The sequence below is a fragment of the Aotus nancymaae genome, unplaced genomic scaffold (assembly GCF_030222135.1).
Source record: "Aotus nancymaae isolate 86718 unplaced genomic scaffold, 86718_ANA_hifiasm-v0.15.2.pri h1tg000064l_1, whole genome shotgun sequence".
Classification (NCBI taxonomy): Eukaryota; Metazoa; Chordata; class Mammalia; order Primates; family Aotidae; genus Aotus; species Aotus nancymaae.
Genome location: NW_026988479.1, coordinates 25,179,939 through 25,206,348, shown reverse-complemented (window position 1 = coordinate 25,206,348; position 26,410 = coordinate 25,179,939). Strand labels below are relative to the sequence as shown.

Here is a 26,410-nt window from a genome sequence, read left to right as displayed (position 1 = left end):
CCTGACTCCAGGACACCTGGCTGCAGCCGAGAGCCTGGTGAGGAATATTTGAAAGTCCATGGCCCCATGCCCGTGCCTTCCCAGACACGGCACGCGGAGAAGGCTCAGGACCAGGGCGCTGCCAGCAGGGCTGGATGGAGCCTGCCCCGTGGGAAGAAGCACCTGAATTCCGAAGGCCATTCTCACATGCTTTGCAAATTAGCAAATTCATCTCTTTCCCCCCACCCAGAGCCCCAAACAAAGAGGAGTGGGAGGGGGGCCTGGGCCTTTGTTAGGGGGAATTTATTAATATCTGAAATATGCAGCCGCCCTTCCTTTCCACCCCCAATCAAAGCCTTTGCAAACACCTGCGCCTCGCATTTGAAAGACCCTGGGGCTCTTTTATATGACAAGGCCCTGCCAGGAGGGGGTGAGTGGAACCCGGAGAGTCTTCCGGCCTGGGAAACTCTTGGCTCCTCCTCGTCCTGGTCTTAGCTCCAGCCTTCACCTGCTGGCAGGGCTGAGGAGTGGGAGAGGGAAGAAGGTGGTGGGCCTGAGTAAGGAGAATGCTCACGGGGTCTGCTTTGCGGGCCCCCGCTGCCCCAGGCTCTGCCTGGTTTGACTGGGTGACCTTTAGCAAGTCTCCTTCCCTCCATGGGCCTCAGTTTGTCTGTCTGTATAACAGGGAACCTTAGTAGTCTCTAAGGGCCTGGAGTTGTCTTCCTTTCTGAGCCCCACCCATCCCCGCCCCCCACTGCCATAGGGGAAGGTCAGAGCCAGGGCAGAAGCCAGGAGAGCCTGTGTCTTCCCCGTCCAGTGGGAGCTGGGGAGCCCTGTGCTGCCCACCTCATGGCTCTCAGCAGTAAGGAGACAGGGTAAGGAGCATGACCTCATTTTATTAACAATAAACCAACAGAACACAAGGGGATGGGGGGACGCAGCGGGAAACAGGCACAGAGGCCGGCCACACTTGCATGGGGGAGCCCTCTCCCGCAGGAGGGAGAATGCTGTGTGCATGAGCCATGCTGAGGCATTGCTGCACCCACCCTCCTCCCTGAGGGACCCATGGTACCAAGGGCTACCCTCTGCCCTCTGGCTCTACCCCAACGCCGGGCCCAGGGCCCATGTCCTGGAGCAGGGTGGGTGACCTTGGGACCAGCTAGCCATGTGTGTGAGCTGCTTCCTAGTCTCATGGCTGTCCTGTCACCAATAACCAAGGCCAGCTTCCCCGTAGCTCCTGGAACTGGAGGAGACACTGAAGGCCACCAGGACAAGGGAGATGGGAAGAGAGGGGCACTGGGCCCTGACAGCGACCCTTCCTACCTCCCCAGCTTGTGCAGCTTGGGGTCCAGTGGGTGAAGGGGTGGCCTTCTTTGAAGTGCTGGGGCCTCCTTTCCCCACCTGCAGCCCCAGCACCCTGGCTCAGGCCACCAGCACCTCTTTCTCACTTTCCACAGGCCTCCTCACTCCACCCTGTCCCCTCCGATCCCCCCTGCATAGACCCGGAATGATATTCTTCATCATGCAAATCCCTGCCCACCCCCATCAGCCCTGGCTCCCCCTGTTAGTTTTCCTTCCGGCTTGAACCCTCCTGTAATCTGGTAAAACCAGTGTCTCCAACCCTCTTGGTCTCTGCCCAGGCAGGTCAGCATCCTCTGGCCCAGAGCTCCTCCCTACCCTGCCCTCTTCTTCCTCTCTCTGCAAACCTTCCCCATCCTCCAGGGCCCTGAGCTCCCACCTCCTTCAGGCCTGCACACAGGAGCCCCGAGGGATCTTTCTCCCCACCTAACTCACTGACCCTTGATCCCCAGGGCCTCAGAGCATCGAGAACCTCTGTGGCCCTGACCCTCCCTGCCCAGCTCAAGATTCTGGTTGTGCTGAGGTGTGTGGGGACAGGCTCCCCGCAAAAAGGGAGGAGTGTAGGCCCTGAAGAGAGATGAGAAGGTGGTGCCAGCTGCCCCATGGGAAAGGGAGCTGGCTGGTCAGGAGTTGTGGGGTCAAGTCCCCTCTGCCATGTGACCTGGGGCAAGTCCCTCCCCTCCTGGTCTCAGTATGTCTGTCTGCAAAGTAGGGCTGAGCTGGATCATTCTCAGCTTTGATGGGTCTGAGTATGTCTGTGTGTGTGTAGGGGGTTGTCAGAGGTTTCAGGAGAGGCAGAGGCTGCAGGAGGGACTTCCACTGGGGGACTGGCATCCCTATGGCAACCTCCCACAGCCTCTCAGAATCCCAGAGGGCACAGCTGGCCTTTGCAGGCTTCTAAGACGGGACTGTGAGGTCCTGGGCAGGACCTCCTGCCCACCTGCCTCCTCCCTCACATCATGGACTCCTCCTCCTCTGCAATCTCGCGGTCCACCTCGATGGCCGTGTTCTCAAAGCTGGTGATGCCCCCGTACTTGCGCATGTGCACCATCAGTGGCTTCGGTGACTGGCTCCCAGCCAGTGTGGCCACATACATGCCCGTCCGGTTCTCCTCCAGCGATGGCCCCCAGTCCATGGCTGGCCGGCTGGCCTGTTGGAGCCGCTGCAGCAAAGCAACGACAGCAGTGAAAACAGGAAACAGGCAGCGCTGGTGGAGGGTTCGCTGTGGCCAGGCACCCAGCAAAGACCTGACCACATCACCTGGTGAGTCCTGGCCACAGCCCCCCGGGGGAGGGGGCATTATGACATCCCCAGGGGAGGGATCCACCTGCTCGGGTGAGAATCCTGCTCTACCACTTCAGGCTGGATGGCTCTTGGCAATGCCGCTTGGCTTTCAGTGCTCTGCTTCCTGATCTGTAACTTGGGAATCCCAGGCCCGTCATAGGGTTGTTGTGAAGGCACTGAGATGACGCACTTAGCAGGGTGCTGGGAACAGAGTAAGGCCTGGGAAGTGGCGGCTGTTGCTATAATTATGTGGCAGGCCCCTCCTCTGAGCGTCTGAGTGCCTATCCAGGAGGCTTCCCCTAAACGCTGAGTCTTAAGGAGCTGGGGGGTTTTGGAAAAGAGCCATGAACCAGGAGAACTGAGGTGGGCTTGCAGCTGGCTTTCCTGGTTCCTTCCAGCCCCGACCTGCCTCCTTCTGCCTCTGACCTTTCCCTTGTGGAGCCCCAGTTTCCATGGATGGAAGATGCTGACTAAGATGATGACTAAGCCTGGAGATTACAGAGTCAACCACATTCCCAAAGCCCTCTGCCTGCCCTGCCAGGGAGAAGAGAGAGCCCCTGTGTCCTTAAAGAAACGAGGCAGTTAACATTTGGGCAGCCCGCTGGGCTAAGGGAGACACCATGTGTGATGCCCTCACCTGGGGTCTTCCACAGCTCGGTACTCACAGCACAGTGATACTTAGGAAGATGTGTTGAGAGCATGCTACCCCACTGCTCAGAAACCTGCCAATGGCTGCTCATCTCACTGGGAATGAAATCTGAAGTGTGCACCAGGGCCTCCAGCTCCTGGGCCCTGTTTACCTCCTGATATCAGCTCCACCAGTTCTCTCGACCCCCCTCTGCTCCAGCCGCAGCACTGGCCTCCATGTGTTCTCAAACGTGCCAGCCCCCTGCCCCAGGGCCTTTGCACATGTTGCCTTTCTGCCTGGAATGTTCTCACACTAGATACCTACGTGGATCACCCTGTCGGTTTAGTCAGGTCTGTCACCTCCTCAGAGTGGTCTTCTCTGACCATCCTGGGCCAAAGTACCATTCTTCATTTATTCCTGTATTCTTCTTCTTCTTATTTTTTAGATAGAGTCTTGCTCTGTTACCCAGGCTGAAGTGCAGTGGCGTGATCTCTGCTCACTGCAACCTCTGCCTCCATTTCTCAGGTTCAAGCAATACTCCTGCCTCAGCCTCCTGAGTAGCTAGGATTACAGACATGCGCCAACACGCCCAGCTAATTTTTGTAGTTTTAGTAGAGACAGGGTTTCACCATGTTGGTCAGGCTGATCTGGAACTCCTGATCTTGTGATCCGCCCACCTCAGCCTCCCAAAGTGCTGGGATTACAGGCGTGAGCCATGGCGCCCGGCTTCTTTTTTTTTTTAAGTGCAAAATTACCTTTGTGTATTTGTTTATTGCCTGTCTCTCACGCTAAAATATAAGCTCCCTGAGAACAAGGACTTCAATTTGTTTCCAGCTGAAAACTGGGGTGCTCAGACCAAAGTTTCTCTCCTGAGTGCCCTCACATTTTGGTCTGGAGAATTCTCTGTTGTGGGGGCTGTCCTGTGTGTAGAAGGTTGTTCAGCAGCATCCCTCAACTCTGTCCACTGGAAGACAGGAGCATCCCCCCCTTGTGCCCCTCTCCCCTCCATGACAACCAACAATGTCTCCAGACATTGCCAAATGTCCCGCAAGGGCAAAATCACCCCCTGTGAGAACCCTGGTGTAAAACTGAACACCCACTGCACTCCAGCTCTGTGCTGAGCACTGGCTAATTTAATCTCTATAGTGTCCTGATGAGAGGGGTATCTACTTTTATCATCTGCCCGCACTGTTATTATCTGAATGTTAAAGGTCAGAGAGATCAGTTAAGTCGGCCAAGGTCACACAGGTGGGAAGTGGTGGCTCTGGGATTTGAACCCATCCTGACCCCATCCTGAACCTTTACAATATTTTGCTTTTCTGCCTTTCACAATGCAGACTATACTGATACGCTCCTTTTCTTCTCATAGCAGCCCTAAAAGTAGGTATCACTGTCTCCATTTTAAAGACAGAGAAACTTAATCCTAGCACTTTGGGAGGGCGAGGTGGGCGGATCACTTGAGGCCAGGAGTTCGAGACCAAGCTGGCCAACATGGCAAAACCCCATTTCTACTAAAAATACAGAAATTAGCTGGGCGTGGTGGTGGGCATCTATAATCCTGGCTACTTGCGAGGCTGAGGCAGGAGAATCACTTGAACCCCAGAGGTGGAGGTTGCAGTGAGCCAAGATAGTGCCACTGCACTCCAGCCTGGGTGACAGAGTGAAATTGTCTCCAAAAGCAAACAAAAAAACGACAAAAAAAAAATACTACCTATTGGATACTATGCTCACTGTCTCCACTGTACTGCACTCCAGCCTGGGTGACAGAGCAAGACTGTCTCAAAAAAAATGAATAAATACAAGAAAAACAAAGCCAGAGAAGCTGAGGTTCAGGGCAGTGCAGTAACTTGCTTAGGGCCATGAGGCTGGCAAATGGCAGAGGCAGGATTCTGATCCTAGGGTGAGTGCTGGAAGCCTTGGCCTCTGAAGCTGGCACTCCTGAGCTGGGGAATGCCTCCTCCACAGTGCCCACCACTCCTCTTGAGTCCCCAAAACATGCCTCTTCTACCTGGCTGTGGGACAGGGAGCAGGGCAGCAGGGCAGTGGTGACTGCTGGGGAGCCCGGCATTCCCAGTGGCTCGTTAGCATGGCTTGGGGAACATGAGCTTCCTAGGAGCTGGAGCCTCCACCCTGAGCAACTCCCCTGTCTTTCTTCCCTTTGCAGGTACCCTGGCTCTCAAGCAAGGAGCAGAGGTGCAGCTCCTGAGGTTCAGAGAGGGGAAGGAGGTTGCCCCAAGTCACACAGCAATTGGAGACAGTGCAGAGGCTAGACGTTGAGCTGCACCAGTGGTCTGTCAGCGGGGTGGGGGAGGCATAAACCACTTCTGCTTCTGAGCAACCCCTGCAGGTGGAGCCTTGTAGCGGGATTAGCTGAGGGGCGGGAGCTATGTGGGGGACTCGGAGGAGGCAGTAATGTGCTGGTAAGCAGAAAGCGGGCGCAGCGGAGGCCCGCTTTGTAGCCATTTTCTGTGGTGTAAACATCTCCACCATTGCCAATTTCTAGCTACCAATGATTTAACGCCTAGCTCACACATTCCTGAATATTTAAGGATTAGCTCTCATGAACCAGTACTAGCTGGCTCCAGCACACTTCTGGTGGGGTGTGTGTGTTGTGGGTGCCTCCATGCTCTCTCTGGATGCTGTCCATCGGGTTCACTCAAGCTGCATTCATGATGACGGTCTCTTGCCACCGGAGGACACCACACCAGCGGCGGCAAAAGTGCAGGGCTCAGTGTTGAGAGGGTGCAGTGAGGCTCAGACCACACCACTTCTGCTGGCCTGCAAAGGTCACTACTCCCCTCTTCCAAGGCCTCAGACCCCATGGCAAACGAGTGCACTCTGTTTGTTTATCTGAGTCACTCCCCAGAACCCTAGGCATGTGCAGGACTCACACCGTCATCTATCCTGGGCCACCAGTGGGACACAACAGGACTCCTGGGCACAGGAGAAGGGTGACAGCCTGCCCTCTGGATTCCCTCACTGTCACCATTTGACCCTGAGTTCCAGAAGCAAGCTCTGGGCTGGTAACCTGAGTTCAAGACCCGATCCCCCAACCCAACCCATGGTGGGACCTGGGGCTGGTCCCTCGTGAACAGTGGTCTTTGGGTTGTGCCAGCCCCTCCCCCAAAGCTTCACGTGGTACAGAGTGCCACAGGGCAGGACTCCAGCCCCTGAATCTGCCTCAGCCCAGGTGGGTCTCCTCAGGCTCAAAGAAGCTGGATAAGGTGTGGGTGCAGGTGTTTTCTGTTCCAGCAGGGGGACCCAGCATCAGACCACAGATCAGGAAGGCTGAGAGTGGGCAGGGTGGGCAGACTCACCTCCCAGAGCGAGCCCTCTTCTCGGAGCACAGCCACCAGCATGCCAGCTGGGATCATGAGGCAGGACAGCAGGCCCATCAGGATACCTAGCAGCTCAGCCCAGGGCGGGAAGCGGTAGCTGCCATACTCCGAGGGCTGGTACTTGACGATGCTATACACCAGCAGGGCCTGCGGGGTGACCCCAGCATCACTGGGGCTTTTCTCTAAAATACCTTAGGGCCCGAGGTAGCCCAGTCTAGTGCCAGTGATCCAGCACAGTGATCCCAGCATCACTGTGGGCTTTTCTCTAAAATACCTTAGGGCCCGAGGTAGCCCAGTCCAGTGCCAGCCCAAGGCCTGAGACACTCCAGCCCAGAGCTACCCAGGATCCTAAACTGTACTGGAACTGGAGTGGCCCATCTCTGGAGCCCTTGCAAAGCTTGAGCCAGACCCAACACCAAGACCCACAGCAGCCCAGTTCTGAAGCACCCCAATCCCTGAGCTGCTCCAGCCCCAAGACAGAAAGCACAGCCTAAAGGCTCCAATCCTGAGGCCCTGGGGCTTGGGAAAGACTCACCCATTTAACCAATGGGACTAGGGCCATGCCCAGCACAGCTACGGAAGCTGGGGACATCACGGGGAGGGGATGGACTAGGGTTCTGGTACCCACCCCACAGTCCTTCACTGTGGGCCACGGTGGCCCTACCGGACTCAATGTGCAGAGAGGACTCCTGCTCTCAGTTCTGGGGCCCCACCCAGCCACCCTCCCGCCTGCTGCAGTTACCAAGAGCGTGGCTGGGGACAGGAACAGCCAGCAGGCCCTGAAGTAGAGGCCCGGCTTGAAGCCCAGCATCATGTGGATGTCTCGGCAGAACCTCTGAATACCTGCACAGGGGAGGGGAGGAGGAATGGCCCCACCAGCAGGCCCCATAAGCGCCAGCAGCCCCTCCTCTACCCCAACTGTCCCCGCTGGAAACCCTGGCCCTCAGGACCAGGGACCCAGGTACTGGGGGGCCTCAGGGTAGACGCCCGTTCTCCCACCGTGGAGAGCCTCCACTCCGCCTCCCATGGCCCTTCTCACCATACACCCGCGTCACGGCGAGGCATGTGGTAATCACCACCACCATCAGCCCGAAGCTGGCGCTGTAGTCATCCAGAAGGACCAGCCAGTACATGCCCCCCTAAAACACAAGCACAGCTCTGGTGTCCCCTCCCCAGGCCTTGCTCTCTGCTGCAGCCCCTTCTCTTGGCAAGAAGTGAGCAGGAAGCAGCCATGCTGGCTGGGAACACAAGATGACAGGGTGACAGCTGGCTGCCAGCTCAGCCCTTCTAGGCCTCGTCTTATCTGAGTCCCATGACAGCCGTCTATTATAGAAACCTCCTTTCACCGACAAGGAAAAACAGGCTCAGGGAGGGGAAGTCATTTATCCTGAAGCCCCCTCAGCAAGTGCAGGAGTGAGGTTTGAACTCAGATCTTGCAGACTAAGTTTCCAAAGCCAGGACTCTAGGTCACAAGGCCAAGCTGCCTCCCTTGGGATATAGGGCCCAGGAGGGTCTAGGTTCCTCGAAAAGAGGAAGACAGAAGGGGCCCAGCGACTGCTCTCCCGGGCCAGAGATCTTGTTGCAGGCAGGCATCTGCCCTTGTCCCGCCCACCTGCCATCCTCTCTGCAGCACCACTCACGTCAGTGGTGAGGATCAGCCCCATCAGGTACATGGCCACGCAGATGAGCCCTGAGAACACCGCCTTCTTAGGCCGCAGGTAGTACGGGAACTCATCCGTCACCGCTGTCACAATGGTCTCCAGAAAAGCAAACTGGGGGGAGAGGAGGGGCTGGGGGTCAGAGTTCTACCCCTCACACACACACACACACACACGCACACGCACACGCACACGCACATGCACACATGGTACTTGCTGCCATAGATAAGGCTCACCTGGCTATCCAGGCCAAGTGTCAGAAGCATGAAGAAGAAGAGGAAGGACCAGAAGGGCGACAGAGGCAGCATGGTCATGGCCTGTGGGTAAACGACAAAGGCCAGGCCAGGGCCTGGGCCAAGGGCACATGGGGTCAGCAGCTTGGGGCATGCGGTGGGTTCTCATATGTACGCTCAGACACACACGGCCACTTACACCCATTTGGGCCACTTGCTTAGCCTAACCCAGAGATGACCACTTAAATGCACCCCCTGACACTTCCTTAACTCCCAGGACATAGGCCAGCACATTGGAGGTGCTCAGTAAACATAGGCTGATGATAGAATCAATCAGTTAATTACTGCATGAATAAACAAACACAGCCTTTGGGTAGCCCAAGCCAGGAACCGGCCTCCATCCATGAGGCTTCTCTTTTGCTCCCTCTTCCCTTCACACACCCAGCATCGGCCAAGCACCATCACCTTGCTTCCCAGGGCCATCTCCACTGCAGCTCCTGGTCCTGGCCACCATTGTTGGTTATAAAAGCCTCCTCCTCCCCGTGTCCACTCCCTGACCCTGCAAACCCTCTATGCATCATCCTCAGACATTCGACATTCCCAAACTCACTCTGCCCTCTCTCCTTTCCCCAATATAAAACCTCATTGAAATAAATGTATGTGCACAATTATTGGTACAAATAATCCCACTAACACACACACTTACATGCATCCACTGGCACAAGACACAGTGATTCACAAGATCATTCTTACCCTTTTCACTTGCACATAGACACCTCAACACACAATAGAACTTATTTGTACAACCAAGGCACAAAACAGGACAATCTTGCACAGAAACTCCTTTACCTCCAGACATGGGCTAATGCACACTCATTTGCTCACCCAGCCCCTTGCACATGGACTGCCAGAGACCAGCTCGGACACATTCCATTGCATGTACATGTGTGCATATGCACACACACGACATACCCATCCATGGTCTTTTTTTTTTTGAGATGGAGTCTTGCTCTGTTGCCCAGGCTGGAGTGCAGTGACCTGATCTTAGCTCATTGCAACCTCCACCTCCTGAGTTCAAGCGATTCTCCTGCCTCAGCCTCCTGAGTAGCTGGGATTACAGGCATGCGCCACCATGCCTGGCTAATTTTTGTATTTTTAATATGATGGGGATTCACCATGTTGACCAGGCTGGTCTTGAACTCCTGACCTCAAATAATCCGCCCATCTCAGCCTCCCAAAGTGCTGGGATTACAAGCGTGAGCCACCGTGCCTGACCCCCATCCACCATCTTGCTGGTCCACCAGCCCAGCCCCAGCTCTGCCCAACACACACGCTCACCCCACCGAGGCCTGGCAGCCTGCCCACCTGCTTTGGCTACTTGGTCCACAGGCACGCCCAGCTCCTGAGACATGTAGCCCAGCACGGAGAAGATGGCAAAGCCAGCCAGGATGCTGGTGATGGCGTTGCCCAGAGTGACGATGAAAGTGTCTCTACCAGAAGAAGTCCAGGTGCGGGCCAGGGTGAGTGGGCCTTCCCTTCAGCCTGTGAGGCCCTCCCTGGCCAGCCACTCTCCTCCCTGCTTTGGACCCCCGGGTCTGGGAGGCTGTGGGGCACTGACCTATAGATGTTCTGGTGAAACGTGTTGTAGGAGGCAAAGGTGAGGAGCCCCCCGAAGCCCACACCCAGGGAATAGAAGATCTGAAGAGCAGCTTCAATCCACACCTGTGCCGGGGAGGATGGAAAGGGAGGGTGTGCGGAGGGTCAAGAACAGAGAAGGAAGGTGGTGAATGAAGACGGTGTGACAGGTCCAGCGATGGCATGGTCACGAGCCTCACTCACAAGTGACATGGACCACGAGCAAAGCCTGCCCCAACACTTACACGGTGGGATGTGAGCGAGTCCCTTCCCCTCTGCAGGCCTCAGTTTCCCACCCAGGATTTAGAAGATGATCTCTAAGCTCGATCCAGTTCTGAAGCACACAGAGCCTAACGGAAAGCGTTCAGGGGATCTGTACTGGCAATAAGCCTGCACAACCCCTTTACTTTCTTTCTGGAGTCCTGGGACCCAGATTTGGACCCTAGCTTCACCACTTTCTAGCTGTGCAGCCTGGGCAAGCCAGGCCACCCCTCTAAACTGCAGGATCCCCATCTGTAATGAGAGGATACGAATAGTGCCTACTTCATGGGAGGAGCACGGATTAAATCACTACATGCATGCAAAACACTCGGGCACGGTCAGGCACAGTCATCAGTCAATACATGTTAACCTTGGCTGTCAGTACCATCGTTATCACCATCGTCACTAATGCCCACCTTGGGTTTTACAGTCACACAGATCTGGGCTGGGATCCCTGTTCTGTGATCCCCTAGCTGTATGACCTTAAGCTTATTAAAAAACTCTTTCCAGACTCAGTTTACTCCTCTGTAAAATGAGGAGGATAGTGTTTATAGGATTGTTAAGGATCATAAATGAAGTATAATATGCAGTTGGTGACACTATATTGTATTCTTGGAGAATGCTAAGAGAGTGGATGTTAAGTGTTCTCACCACAAAAATGATAATTATGTGAGATAATGCATAAGCTAATTAGCTGGATTTCACAGTTCCTCCGAGTACATATGCTTCAAAACATCACGTTGTACATGATAAATACATAACATTTTACCTATCGATTTAAAAATAGAAAAATAAATAATAAAAAGACACAAGAAGGGCTGAGCAGAGTGCCTAGTACTGGGGTGTCCCAGGGAGCCCTCTTTCCACTCTCCAGCTCAGGCCTGACCCCCACCTGCACCCCACCCTGAGGGGCTCACCTTGGAAGACAACAGGTGATGGAACTGAGGGGTGAGATAGAACTGGATGCCCTTCCAGGCCCCTGGGAGGGTGACTCCGCGGACCAGCAGCATGAGCAGGATGAGGTAGGGGAACGTGGCTGTGAAATACACCACCTGAGAGATAGTATGTGAGGAGCCAATGGTATCAGGGAACTTCTTTCTGTGCCACTCCCTGTAAATTCATCTGTGTCACTTGCCTCCCCAGCCTTTGGGTAGCCCAAGCCAGGAACCGGCCTCCATCCATGAGGCTTCTCTTTTGCTCCCTCTTCCCTTCACACACCCAGCATCAGCCAAGCACCATCACCTTGCTTCCCAGGGCCATCTCCACTGCAGCCCCTGGTCCAGGCCACCATTGTTGATTATAAATGCCTCCTCCTCCCCGTGTCCACTCCCTGCCCCTGCAAACCCACTATGCATCATCCTCAGACATTCGACATTCCCAAACTCACTCCGCCCTCTCTCCTTTCCCCAAACCTCCAGCCACTCTTTCAGCAAACATCATCAGGTCTCAACATCCTCACTGCCTTGGCTTTGACCATAAGCTCTCCTCTCTTTCTATAAGGTTTCTACCCTGTCTTTTTTGTCTTGAATGGCTCCGTTCCTTGTAAACCATACTCGTATCATCTGCACCTTGCAGAGGAGACAAGTTCTGATTTATCAATGATAGGGCAAACCATCCTGAAGTTCTCTGAGTTTTTTCAAAATGGCTGTATTATCCTTTCCAGCCCTCCATCACCTAAAGTAGACATCCTTGGTTTTGTCTTCCAGTCTCTAGTTTGCCTTTTTCAGATAACAGTCCCCTGACTTTCCCATCATGGAGCTGACTCCATTCCTAGCTCCAGGGGTGGATATGTGACCCATGCCCAGCCAAGCAGAGCACTCCATCCTCCCAGCCACAAGGATTAATTCAGGGATGGATGCACAGCCCTGCTCATCCAATGAGACTCAATTCTAGGATATTTGCAAACTGGGGAAAGACAACTCTTTACCAAGCTTAGATGTATGCTTAGAGCTGCTAGGGTGACCTCATGAAGAATGAAACCTCAGAAGGAAGCCAACCTAGAAGGAAGCATTACTGAAAGACCCAGAGAACCAGCTTCCTGATGATGCTAACTGAACCCCCTGGACTCAGTTGCACCTGAAACACACCCTCAGAACTTTCTAACTGAGTGTGATAATTGGGTTCTGGTCACCTGCATCTCAAAGAGCCTGACTCGTGTACTCGTACTCCAAGCGTTCAACAAACTCTTGCTGAGCTCATTCAAAATGCCAAGCACTAGGTCAGGATAAATCTGAATGTAGACCCTGCCATGGTGAGCTTCCAGTCTAGTAAAGCAGCTGAGCCCCTGTGTGTCCTCACTTCCACGTCTCTGTTCAGGCAGCACTCATCCCCCAGCCTCCATGCTCTCTCCCTTCCCCTCTTCCCAGCTGAAGTCTCAACATCTTCTCATGCTCAGTCCATGCCCTGCCTTCTCTAGGAAGCCCTCACCCCATCCAGCCCCTCACAAGGCTTCACCTTGCCCGAAGACTTCACACCCTTGAGGATACAGAGGAACACGATGACCCAGGCCAGCAGCAGGCAGAGGCAGAGGTTCCAGCGGATCTCCCCAGGGCTGCCGATGCCCTGGCTGCCTTGGATGTGGAGGACATAGCGGCTGTGGAAGACAAAGGTCTCAGTGTCCCCTGGTCACCCCACCAGGCTCCACAGACATGGAGTCAAGCCATGTCCAGCCCACAAGGTCCTACTGCTGTTCTCCACTTGACACGCTCTTGGTCCCTCTTCATCCTTCTTCTACCAACTCTGGCCCAGGAGGCTGGCCTCACCAGACCTCACCCCTTCCTCAGCTTTGAGAGGCTGAGGAAGGAGGATTGCTTGAGGATAGGAGTTCGAGACCAGCCTTCCTCTTCTTCCTTCTTCTTCAACTTCTGTGTGGGTTTGGCTGATGGAAGGCAACAGCGGGAGATTGGAGTAGGGGAAGGAATGAAGGGTCTGGGTATTTGCATATACATGTGTACAATACACACACACACACACACACACACACACACACACCCCCCATCTGGGGCCTGGCCATGACTGTACTCTTTGGACAGCCTCTCTTCCAAGGCTCTGATTCTCTCCCGGTTCCCTCCCATTTGCCTCTTAGGTTCAGGGGTGATGACAGGTCTCCCTGTTGCTAGTCGCTGATGCTTCATTTTTCCCTGTGGCTTCCGTGACCCTCTGAAAAGTCCCTTCACTAAACTCCCTTCAGTGAAGCCCTCTGACAATCCAGCTGCGTCCTGCCTGCATCCTGACCCATGCAGTGGGCTGTGACATGGCCATGGAGAGCCCTGGCAGCTGCTAGTGACTGCATCAAATCCTTCAGCTTTAAGCTGCAAACTCAGGCCAATCCTTTCCCACTGGTCCGATAAACTCTTCAGCAGGTGTGGACACTTCAAATGGACTTGAAGTGGACAAATGAATGAACTGTGTGTACTACATGCAGGTTAAAGACCAAAACCTTTCAAGGCACAGAGCCTTTCTGGGAGAAATCTCCTAACAGCAGTCCTTTGTAGGTGAGGGGATGGGGATATAGGGTCTGTGTTCTCTGGAACATTCTAGAATGTTCCAGAACAGGATCAGGAATCAGGACTCCTTAGTGTCAGTACTCCCTCTGTCACTAACTACTGAGCAATACTGAGCAAACCTCTGGGTTTTCTTTTTTTTTTTTTTTAAATGCAGAATGCAGTGACAAGGTTTTGTTTTCTTGATCATAAAGTGGGGCATTGGGATAGGCTGGTGAGTGCGACGTCTTTCTGACACACACCATTCCCAGCAGGACCCACCATGTGCCTGGCACTGTGATAATGATTTCACCTGCACTGTTGTTTAATTCCGATGACAATCCTTTACTCTTTATTATAGATCTATCTCTGTTAGACGAGTCTAGATGGTCCTTACTATGTATGGTCCTGGCCTTATGCTAAGTGCTTTACCTATGATATAGCAGTTGCTCAATAAATATTTATTAAAAGAATCAATGGGCTGAGAGTGGTGGCTCACACCCATAACCCCAGCACTTTGGGAGGCCAAGGGAGATGGATCACGAGGTCAAGAGATCGAGACCATCCTGGCCAACATGGTGAAATCAGCTGGGCATGGCTGTGTGCACCTGTAGTCCCAGCTACTCAGGAGGCTGAGGCAGGAGAACTGCTTGAACCCAGGAGGTGGAGGTTGCGGTGAGCCGAGATTGCACCACTGCACTCCAGCCTGGGTGACAGAGCAAGACTTTTGTCTCAGAAAACAAAAAAATGAATGAGTGGATAAATGATTGACTGGATAATATCTTATGAAGCAGGCACTGTTACCAACCCCTGTTACAGAGGAGGAAACAGACTCCAAAATGTTACTATTAGTGTTATCATCATCATCATCATTCTCAGCTAGTATTTATTGAGCACCTACTATCCAGTCCAGCACCAGACTGGACTGCACAATTTATTTATATATGCTTCCTTTCCTTTAATCCTCACAGCAACCTTTCTGAGACACCTAGTATTATTGCCCCCATGCTACAGATAAAGCAACAGAAACCAAATAAATTGTTTATGGTCACACAGCTGGTCAGGTGGAGAGCTGGGATAAAAAGCCAGGGTCCACCTGCCACCAGCACATGAACTCAGCACGCACCGCCAAGATGAGCTCACCCTTCAGAATCTGGCTCATCTTGGCGATGCATGCTGAGCCCCCTGAGAATGCCCTCTGGCCACCCTCAGTGGTGCAGGGTCCCCTCAGATGCTGCGGGGACAGCAGCTTCCTGACCTCCAGTACTCCTCGCTGGGGCTGACGGTGCAGGTGAGGTTGAGGGGCAGGGCCCCGTTGCCATCCTTGGAGCCTCTGTGCTCCAGGCAGAGCTCTGTGTTCCACCAGTTGCCACAGTGCTCCCAGGGCAGGTCGCTGGTGAGGGAGGCGAAGAGGTAGAAGAGCACGTAGGCGATGATCATGTTGTAGTAGATGGCCACCAGGCCCACGATGAGCAGCATGGCTGCGCCGGCGCCTGGTGTGGGGAGAGGCTGCTGGGCTGCCCAGGCCACACCCTGTCAGCCGGGTGGGGTGGCCTCCGGGGAGCTGGCAGCTTTCTGGGTTTCACTTCCCTCTCTACCTGGAGCTTGTGGGGGTTCTGGGGGCCACCTCTCTGCCTCCCCCAGACCCGGAGCCCCTTCCCTCCCTGGGGACCACTGAGGCCTCACCTTTGAAGAGGGGGCTGATTTTCCAGACGGCCAGGGGCCCTAGGCTGGAGAACTGGCCCAGAGAGAGCTCCAGGAAGAAGAGGGGGATGCCACAGATGGCCAGCATGAGGAAGTAGGGCACGAGGAAGGCGCCTGCCGGGAGCGGGTGGTCAGCAAGCGTCTTGAGGGCAGCCCCCACAAAAGCCCAGCTCTAGCCCGCCCCTCCCCTGGCCTGCAGACCCCTCCTCACACCTGATGGGTCACTTCTCTTCTCTTCTACACCAGACTGCGGAGGGCCAGAGTGGCCGGCAGGGATTTACTCACCTCTGGAGCCCCAGTGCCCAGAACAGTGCTGGGCTCAGAGCAGACGCTGAGAAACGCCTGCTGAGGGAGTGAATGAATGAATGAGGGAGAGAATGTGTGAATTTTCTACTGAAAAAAGTGCAGGTTCCTCAGTACAGAAACCAGCGCCCTTCAGAATCTGGCTCCACTCTATCTGCCTGCCCCTCCCCACCATGCCGCCTCAGACACTTGTGACTGCCACCTGTGGTTCCGTGGGCCCAACAGCCCTTCCCCTTTGATTCTCATATTGGCAGTCACTTCTTTAGAGAACTGCCCACCACCATATGGCTCTGGAAGGGCTGCCAGTCACATCGACCAACCCCCTCCTCGGCGACCTTGGGCAGAATTAGTTGGAAGTGGTTTATAGTAACCCGGGGCTGGGAGGAGGGAGTTCATCGCCCTCTCCACTTGCCCCAGTGGGCATCTAGCCAAAGCCAGGCCCATGAGAGACCTTCCCTGCAATTCTGTACAGATTCATTCAGACAGAGCAGTTCTGCAAAGCTCTCAGGTTGCTAAACCCATTTGAGGATGAAGTCATTACAGAGTTGTCTGTGGCCACCTCCCCCCGAGGCCTGCCCCCACCAACTGCAGGGAGGAAGCCTGTCTCAGGACAAAATTAGGCCAGCACACAGAGAGGAAGAGTAGGGACATGGGGAGAGGCTTGTGGAGAGACACCAGGGGTAGCATCAAGGTCTTGGAGCTTCAGAGGCTAGCTCTAGTCCCACACAGCCTAGTCATGTAAATTAATCCTTTTCTTCGCTTCATCTAGCCTTATTTGGATTTCTCTCACTTTCTCAATATATGCTTCCTTCAAGAGTTTGCTAGAGACAGGAGGAGGTGCAGAGTATTGGTGAGAGCACACTGGCTGGGGAGGAGGGGGTCCTGGGTTGGAATGTTGGCTCTGCCACCCTGTGACCTTGGGCAAGGACGTTGGTCTCTTCAAGTTCCAGCTACCTCATCATATCCATGGTGCCCACCCAGTAGGGTCATCACTGGGGGTAAATGAGATGGGTGCAGAAAGCGCCAAGCCCAGGGCCTGACAGGTGGTAAGCGCTCAGCCTTAGCTTTTGCTAATGAGACTTGGAACAGTCACTTGATGGAGAAGCAGGGACAAAAGGAAATTTGTTTAAGATGGGAGAGACTTTGTGTTTGCAGCCTGAGTGGAAGGAACCAAAAGAGGAGGAAAGATTGGAGACTCAAGAGAGGGAATGATTGATGGAGCATGGCTCAGGAGGAAGTGGGGGAGGAGGGGGTGGGGAGAGCACTGGAAGCGCAGTGATCCTCAGCAGGCAGATACAGCTCTTTATCACAAAGCAGAGGCAGATCCCTCTGCTCACCGTGCAGGCGTGGCCAGCCTTAGAGAGGGAACCATGTGGGTACCCTTCCCGGGGATGAGAGGGAGGAAGGAAGGGCCTGGGTGATATGAAGGACAAGATGGGGTGAACTCTCTCCTCCCAGTCCCAGGTTACTATAAACCGCTTTCAATGAATTCTGCCCAAGGTCACCTAGGAGACAGTGGCTGAGGCCACCAAAAAGCTCACTCTACCCCAGGGCCTTGGCCCATCACCCCCGACAGCCCCCGACAGGACCTCAGGCCCATACCTCCTCCGTTGGTGTAGGCTCGATAGGGGAAGCGCCAGACGTTCCCCAGGCCCACACAGTAGCCAATGCAGGACAAGAGGAAGTCCAGCTTGCCAGTCCAGTTCCCCCTGTCTGCAGCAAAGTCCATGTCCAGGTCGACATCACCCTGGTCACTGGGGGTCATCAGCAGGTCTGGGGTGACGGGCTGCCAATGAGAGAGACCAAAGAGGTGGGGGAGAACACTGAGGCCAGGCTAGAAATGCGACCTCAAGACAAGACTCTGGACTTGAACAGGACTAAATGAAAAGACACTCTCTATCAGTCCAGATAATCAAGCACTCTCAACTGGACTAACCCAGTCTTAAGAACGAGAGGCTCAGAATTTTAGGCGACCACAAACTTACCGAGCCAGCAGGGTACGTAGACACTAACAGAGCTACCCTGACCTTAGTTTGGCTAACACAGAGGTCAGGTCAAGGGGTGGTTCTATTTTGATGAGGATGAGGATGATCTTAGTAAGAGTTACTGTGTATTGAGCACTTACTATGTGCCTACTGTGCTAGACATCTCACTCACCTGATTTCATTCTCAGAACAACTCTTTGAGCTGAATACTCATCTAAGCTCCATTCTTACCATAAGGAAAACTGAGGATCCAAGAGGCGTCATGACATACCCAAGGTCTCTAGAAGATTGGTGAGTGGAAGAGCTAGGTCTGGGGCCCAAGGCTTCCTGATGCAAAAGCCAGGTCTCCTCACCCACCAGTGCTGGAGTTTGGCTACTCCGTTCTGGGCACTGTATTTTAAGAAAGATGCAGACAATATGGAGCATGTCCAAAGGGCAGGTGGCCAGACTGGAGGGGGTTCAGGAAAAGAGGTTATAGGAGGACAACAGGAAGAAGCCGGGAGCCCTCAGCATGGAAAGGAGAGGACTCGGAGGGACCTGGGGCTCCCCGAGGGAGGGAGTCCACATATGCTCCGTGGTTCAAATGGGCCGACTGAGAACCAAGAAGATCTGACTCCTCGGTTAGGACTGGTACTTTTCAGCCAGAAAGCTTCCCCCAGTACTCCCCCTCCCCACACGCTGACAGCTTGGTTGGGAGGTCCAACCCCCCCAGGCCAGGTGGGAGAGCCTGAGGTCTGGGTGAATTTTATGCATGTTGGCTCATGAGCAGGAAGAAGGTACTTAAGCGTGATCTGTCTCAGAAAGTCATAATCTTGCTATCCCTGGAGGATAGACACATGGGCAGAGGGGAGTGGAGGCCAGCTGTCCCTAAGGTCTCCTTTCATGCTTCAAAGTGAGTGGGAGGTCCATGGGGCATTCTCCCTTTGGAAACTCTCAGTGATGGTGACCACAGTGGTGATTTTGCCTGAAGCTGGCTATTGGCCACAGGGGCCATGGTGACAGGGACAGCCAGGTATTAAGATGGGTGATGGTGACAATGACAGAGCATGAAGAGCTGTTTTTAAAGTAACTAGGCTGCAAGGGTTGAAACAAATACACGCCTGGCAGTTCTTTAGCTGTGATCATGGACATGCTGTGGTGACAGGAGTGGCAGATCCCAGACTTACATAAAACCCACCCCTCCCCTCCAATGCCCCTTTCCCTGAGGCTGCGTCTTCAGCTGGGTGAGCATCAGCCTTCAGGAACCTCTCACTTCCAGGTGAGCTCTGGGAGGGATGAGGTGGCAGCCAGTTGACACTGGTCCTGGCGTTGGGTGGTGAGCAGGCCTATCACCCTGAGACCCCACCCTGCCCCCAGCACCATTCTGGCCAGTTAGCAGGAGGTCCCGGTAATGAGGCTCCTCTGATCCCTCCAGAGAAGCTGCCCTTTCCATGCTCACGGAGCGGTCCCGGTTCTCTGTTTCCATGGTGACAAGAGTTCCAAGAGCAGGATGCTGCCAGCTCGTCCCCCTCTTCCCCCAATCAGAGGGAAGCCTGCTTCTGCTTCAGGGGCAGGAGATGGGGTCCTCCAAAGCTGAGCCAATCAGGAGCCCAACTGGAGTCCCCAACCCCACCATGGGGTGAATCCCAGGAGGCTGGCACAGGGAGGATGGGACTGGCTGGGAGACGGAAGAAAACAATCAAATAGCTGGGGCAGGGTTGGAAGCTGAATGAGTTGCTTCATACTCCTGCCTGGGTGTGAGGTTCCTACTCCGGAGTCTCCCACTCGCTACCTCAGGGGCACGCAGGAACACACACCTGAGTTTGTCAGACCTGTAAGGGCTGGGAGACTCAAGACTGCCCAAGGCAAGGCTCTTCAGGACAGAGAGAGACAATAGGAATCTGGAGTCCAACTTCATCATTGTGCAGATTAGGAAACTGAGTTTCAGGCGAGAAGAGATAAAAGCCCAAGGTCAAACAGCTAGCTAAAGGCAGACCAAGACTTGGACCTAGATGCCCTGACTCCAAGTCCAGTGCTCATCTCTGAGCACTGCTGCTCCTTTGCTGAAACCTGGCATTTTCTCGTTCCCTGCCTATTGCTTGAGACCAAGGGAGGGGACACTGAGAGGAGGCAGCAACCTAGAACCAACACTCTGCCCTGCTGGTTCTAGGTTAATTCCAACCCTGCCCCACCTGCCTGCAGGTGAGCAGTCATTCTCACCCCTCTGTGCCTCAGTTGCCTTATTTATAAAGTGGGACTACTAAGACCTAGCCCCCAGAAGTGTTGGAGTATTAAATGAGATAAAACTTGCTAACCCTCCAGCCCAGCACCCAGCAAGCACTGAGCAAAACATGGCTATTTACCTAATGTGTGGCCCTGTGGCAGAGAGGGACAGGGCTTCTTGTGGGGAGGGAGGGCAGAGAGAGAAGAGAAGGAGAGTGGAAAGCAATGGAAACAGGACCCAAGAGACTCACAAATGGTCCCAAGAAGTCACTGATGTCAGTGAATTAAAAAAAACACACCACAGTGATTCCAATCCCAGCTGCCTGAGGGCAGAGAACTTGAATGAATGTGTGAGTGTATGTGTGAGAGTGTGTGTGTGTGTGTGTGTGTGTAGGGCGGTTGATAACACCACCCCCTGAGAACAGTCTTCTCACATCTACCAGCTCTTTAGCATTCTTCCCCACCCCTCACACACCCAGTGGGGCCTGCTTTGGTGCTGGCTTCGAGGTTCAGGTTAGAGAATGAACTTGTCCCAAGTCACCAGACAAGTGGGAGCTGCAGAAATAGTACTCAGGAGATGACTCCTTGGTTAGGACGGGCACAAGCCAGAAAACTTCCCCCAATATTCCCCCTCCCCACACGATAACAGCTTGGCTGAGAGGTCCAACCCCGCCAGGTGAGGTGGGAAGAGCCTGAGGTCTGGGCCCAGCTGCTCTCCTATCCCAGCTTCCATCTTCATTGCCCATATCCTCGGGCCTCCTGTAGCCCCCTCCCTGTCTTTGCCTCCCTTCAGCCCTGCTGAGGGGCAGCCTGGGGTCTCAGCAGGAAAACCCAGGGGGCGGGGAGGGAGCAGGTGATATGCCGGCAGGGGAGGAGCAGGCAGGAAAGAGGAGAGTCCTCCCGCAGGCTCAGAAAGCCTGCTTCAGTATGGATGACCGCCAGGTCCATACCCCCACCTCCCCAAGCTCAAATGAGTCCATCCCAACGCTCAGGTATTCCAACACCCCTCACACCTGGCAATCAGCCCCTGGCAGGGAACAGCAGGGTGTAATTGGGACTAGGGGAAGGTGGGTGCCTGGCCTCGGCAACCCCCACCCCGCGCCTCCCGGGGCTGCAGACACCTGTTCACAGGCCTGGCCCAGTGAACCAGGGTTCCCCTCATACTACATCCCGAACCTCAGATGGCGGGGGCAGAGGTGGGGCGCAGATCGTGACCCTGACCTTCCCTGTAATCCAGCTGAGCCCGGCCTTCCCCAGAGCCCGAAGCCGGTCTGGGTGCGCCCTCAGATCCTCCCCAGGGGCCTCGATGGGAGCGGGTCTCTCCAGCCCTCCTCCAGGTGCGCCCCCGCGCCCCCGCCCCCGTGCCTTACCTTACGGAGGTGAGCTCCCTGGAGCTTCTTCATCTTGGAGGGCGGGTGGCTGGGGCTTGGCAGCTTAGCTGCCCCGGAGCGGAGTGCAGAGAGCGAGGGCGCAAGAGATGGTCCGCCGGCCGCTGCGCCTTTGCCCCCGCGGCTCCCGCGCACCGGCTGGGGCGGGCACGGACGCAGGCGCTGCCGTCTGGCGGCTGCGGTCGTGGAGTGCGGGCAGGGCGCTGCGAACGCCTTGTCTGTCCCTGCGCAGCGCCCGAGGCTAAGGAAGGGTGCACGGCTGCGCCCGCGTAGACACCCAGACAGACCGGCTGACGGACGGACGGCTGGGGGATGCGCGCGCCCCCGCACGCAGAGCTGCGGATTGGAGGGCCCCGAGCGAATGGGGAGGGGGTTCGCGACGGAAACCCTCAGTCTCCTGCGTGACCTTGGGCAAGTGACCTGCCCTCTCTGGGACTCCCTTTCCACAGCTGAGCCACGAGGGAGGCCAGTCACGCGTCTGGACACTGATAGCCCATCCCGCTGCGTCTTCTTTGCTGTGCGACCTTAGGGGATAAGAATCTCACCTTCCTTTCAGGAATGTGAGGAATTCAGGAAGATGGAGCATAGAAAACATCTAGCACAAAGGGCCTGGCACTTAGTAAGTGCTCAGTTAACATTTATTCACTGACTGTGAGTTGCCCACGCCACTATTAGTCCAATTATTAAATCTATCAATATTTATTGAGCACCTAAAATGTGCAAGGTCCTGAACTAGATGTCCTGTTTTCTCAACCTGGAGAGGCAGGTGTTGTTACTCTCATTCTACAGATGAGGAAGCTGAGGGACAGGAAAGCTAAGTTACTTACTCAAAGTCACAGGGCTAATGAGTGACATCACGGACAGAGTTAGGCTGCAAGGACCTTTAGGCTAGTAGTGGTCGTCAACTCCCCTCCTTTCCTTAAGATGAAAGTGAAATGGGGAGGTTTGGGTGAGCAGAAGGGACAGGCAAGTGCCACAGTGTCACTGTGATCTGTGGCTTAGATCATCAGTAACTGTTTTTCTGTCCAGCAGCAGTACGGACTCTGGAAAGTTCTAATTTCAAATCTGTAAAATGAGCCACAAGCTAGCCCATGCATGGCTGCCTCAGAATGTTCTGAGGGTCCAGGGAGCCTGTGGCTAGGATGGGTAATTATGAGCTAGAGCAATGGCACACATTGGTTTGCTGAGACTGACTGATACACACTAGCAGACCAGCATATACATTACAAATTATGCCCTTTTCACTCTTACAAGGGTCCCAATTCAGATATTACGCATACATCTGTTTGGCCTACCATCAGGTGACATGGGGAAAGTCTCTGGGGAGGAATGAGAATAAGAGTTTCCTCTCTCCCTCCCCTAGAACTTGAAAAAAGGTGGGAGGGGTTTAAGTCAAAGCATGGGCTTGGGTAAAGGCCTGGCCAGGCTCCAATCTACCTCTCCCCTGGCCCAGGTCCTCTCAAGCTGCTCTCCCCTTTGAGCCTAGCCACACAGCGTAGGCCAGTGGCTCTCCAGACCCAGGAGGGAGGAGTCTCCTCTGCCCCTGGCCTGCTGACCCATATGGGGCCAAGAGTGGCTGTGAGTGTGAAGAAAAGAAGCATTTATGGAGCCCTACTGTCTGCATTATGAAGGATTTTTGCATCCAATATCTAATTTCTAATTCTTTCCAACAGCGTGGGAAGACAGGTTTGTGTATCTCATTTTACACCTGAGGAAACTATCCCAGAGGAGTGAAGTCATGCACTGGGCTTTGGAGATGAAGCCAGGAAGGCTGTGGGTCATGGCTAGGAGAGGCAGAAGCCAAGGGCTCCTGAATCCAAGGAGGCCAAGGCAGGACCCTTCCCCATCCTTCACCCAGGGCTTGTCAGTGCATCTTGTATAAAACAGGCAGCAGCCTTGCTCAACCCCTCCCTCCCATTGGCACTTGGGTTTCATGAGACCCCTTGGAAGGCACAGAGAGCCACAGGGACAGTGAGCAGGGGTGAGGCAGTTGGCTCAGGAGCAGAGAAGACTGGTCTCTTTATACCCTTCTTAGCAGCACCTGCTCCCCCACTTCCCGGACTCAGCCCTGGGGGAGAAGAAGGGAGCCAGTCAAGACTTCAGCCTCCCTTGAGCAGATACATCAGGGGGTGACCATTGAGCCTCCATGGCAGTCACTGAGGCTGTGAGGTGCAAATGGGTCTAGGCCCAGGCCTTTCAGATGGGGAAACTGAGTCCCAGAGGGGCAGGACTTGCAAAATCATTCAGCAATGTAAAGAAAGAGTCTGAACCTAGGAGTCTGACCTCACCCAGGACCTGCCCTCCGGCTCATACCTCTCTGCCAAATCTTTTCCATTCCTATAGCCCTGATAGGGAAAGTCTGCCCTTTCATAAAACAAGCAAAACTCAATGATTTTTCCTTCCTTCCTTCCTTCCTTCCTTTCCTTCTTTTTCTTTCTCCTTCTCTTTCTTTCTTTTCATTTCTTTCTTTCTTTGTTCTTTCTTTTCTTCTTTCTTTCTTTTGTTTTTTCTTCCTTCGACAGGGTCTCATTCTATTACCCAGCTTGAGGTGTAATGGCTCCATCTTGGCTCACTGCAACCTTCGCCTCATGAACTCAAGCGATCCTCGCACCTCAGCCTCCCAAGTAGCTGGGACTACAGGCGTGTGCCACCTGATTGGCTAATTTTTGCATTTTTTCTTTGTAGAGTTGGGTCTTGCTATGTTACCCAGGCTGACCTCGAACTCCTGAGCTCAAGGCATCTGCCGGCCTCTGCCTCCCAAAGTGCTGGGATTACAGGCATAAGCCACCATGCCTAGCCCAAACTCCAAAATTTTTAAAAAGACATTATCCACATAAATCAATCTACCCACTGAAACTCGAATTTTATGATCATACACCAGCCAGGAGTCTGGCGACCAAGCACCTTTGACAATTGCTGTTGCCACCATCTCCTCTCCCCGATTCCAGAGGAGGTTTGAACAATTCTTGACAAAATGACTGCTTAGGAATCCAAATAGTAAATATTCACTCTCCCTTTCCCCCTTTTCTCCCCTCTGTTCTGGTCTCATATCAAACCAGAAGTGCAATGGAGACGTGTGTGCGTGATTTAAGGAAAGTGTCAGATGAAATGTACTTCCTTTTATTATGTAGGGAGATATTTTTAAATGTATATAAATAAACATTTTTAATTTGCTTAAATGTTCAGATTTTATCACAGTAGAGCATGTGTTTTGTCACACCAGGGAGTGACGACTGTGAAAAACAAGGTTCCAGGCTGCTAGTCCATCTGCAGTGGTTCAGAGGAAGTGATCCCAGAGTGGCCTGGCTGGGACAGGATTGCCCTCCAAAGCTGCCCTGGCCGAGGCCAGCTGTGCTCCCCAGCTCTGCAGCCCCCGACAGATCATCTCAAACACGCAGAGCCAGGTTGATTTCCTCAGAGCTCCACAGTCCTCCTGTTCTAATCAATGTACCCCTATCACAGCCCACCCGCCCCACGAATCCTTGGACACACACACACACACACACAGGGACACACACACACAGGGACACACACACAGGGACACACACACACAGGGACACACACACACACACAGGGACACACACACACAGGGACACACACACACACACGCATCCTTGGCTACTGGAGACCTCCTCTCAGAATACTCCATTCCCAACTGCGCATCCCTCTCTAGAGTAGCGCTGCAATTGCTCTGCTTAGTTCCCACCAATCTCTTGGCAATCAATGATGGGCTTGGCTTTTCCATAAGACTGAGGATCTCAACATAGGGTTAGGAGTCTATGGACTCCCTAAAATTGTATGTAAACAGTGCAGACATGCACAATTCTGATTCGCTAGAGGACATAAGCAGTCTGTGGGCCTTGGGGGGCCAGCACAAAGTCACTGTATGCAAAGCAGCACAGGTCATTTCTGACAGGAGAGCTGAATACCTCTTACCCCTGGGGTGGCTGTGAGATTTGACTAGACTTGCAGGGTCTCTTTCCTGAGCCATTACAACACCCCAATCTCTGGTGGAACTCTGGGTGACGGGGAACTCATAAGATGCAAGGCAGCACGTTGCACCGCTTGGAAATTGCCTTAGATGAGTTTCCTTTTTCATGGGGCTAAACACCCATAGGTGATCACCAACCCAACCTGTGGGTCCCATTCAACCTCCTGCCCTCCCATGTGGGCAACTGCTGCAGCTCACCCTTTGATGTGGAAATTCGCCACTGTGACTCGATCAGAGGAGGGGCCACTGACCTCCTGCCAGGCAGAGGTCTTCCTAATGCGGAGACAGGCTGGTCTTCCTTCAAGTGGGTAGAACATCAGCCAGGCCTGCCAGCCTCTCAAACTGGGAGGCAGCAGTCCCGTGAGTGAGCAGGTGGTTCAAAAACAAGCACTTGCCAGGGGCAGTGGCTCACACCTGTAATCGCAGCACTTTGGAAGGCCAAGGTGGGTGGATCACCTGAGGTCAGGAGTTCAAGACCAGCCCGGCCAACATGGCGAAACCCCGTCTCTACTAAAAATACAAAAATTAGCTGGGCATGGTGGCAGTCACCTGTAATCTCAGCTACTAGGGAGGCTGAGGCAGGAGAATCGCTTGAACCCGGGAGGCGGAGGTTGCAGCAAGCCGAGATCATGCCACTGCAATCCAGCCTGGGCAACGAGAGCGAAACTCCATCTCAAAAAAAAACCCCACAAAAACAAAAGCAACAACAGCAAAAAACAAGCACTTACTATGTGCTGGGCCCTGTGTGAAACACAATTCTAAGCTCAGTTAAGGCTCTTTTATTTCCATGTGACACATGAGGAAGCTGAGGCTCCAAGAAGCTAAGTAACTTGCCTGAAGTTTTGCAGCTTGGAAGTAGTCACGCTGAAATCCAGGCCATCTGACTACAAAACCTGCGCTAAATACTGAATCACGGAGGTGTGGCCCTCCAGCCTGAACATCCCAGCACTGCAGAGTGTGTGGAGTTCAGTGGGATGCTG

The 26,410-nt window shown here is 54.0% G+C and overlaps 1 protein-coding gene across 1 annotated transcript; it reads right to left on the bottom strand.

The window, feature by feature from the left end:
* Positions 1-859: 859 nt before the first annotated feature.
* On the bottom strand, positions 860-21,734 carry SLC6A7 (solute carrier family 6 member 7). The gene is made up of 14 exons (XM_012451313.3): positions 21,422-21,734; positions 17,467-17,650; positions 15,544-15,675; positions 15,116-15,350; positions 12,830-12,968; positions 11,293-11,427; positions 10,098-10,201; positions 9,845-9,969; positions 8,483-8,595; positions 8,229-8,360; positions 7,628-7,727; positions 7,331-7,431; positions 6,568-6,735; positions 860-2,500 (listed from the first exon to the last, which is right to left on the bottom strand). Exons 1-14 carry the CDS (start codon positions 21,452-21,454, stop codon positions 2,291-2,293), a joined length of 1,911 nt encoding a protein of 636 aa, XP_012306736.1. The 5' UTR covers positions 21,455-21,734; the 3' UTR covers positions 860-2,290.
* Between the last annotated feature and the right edge of the window lie 4,676 nt (positions 21,735-26,410).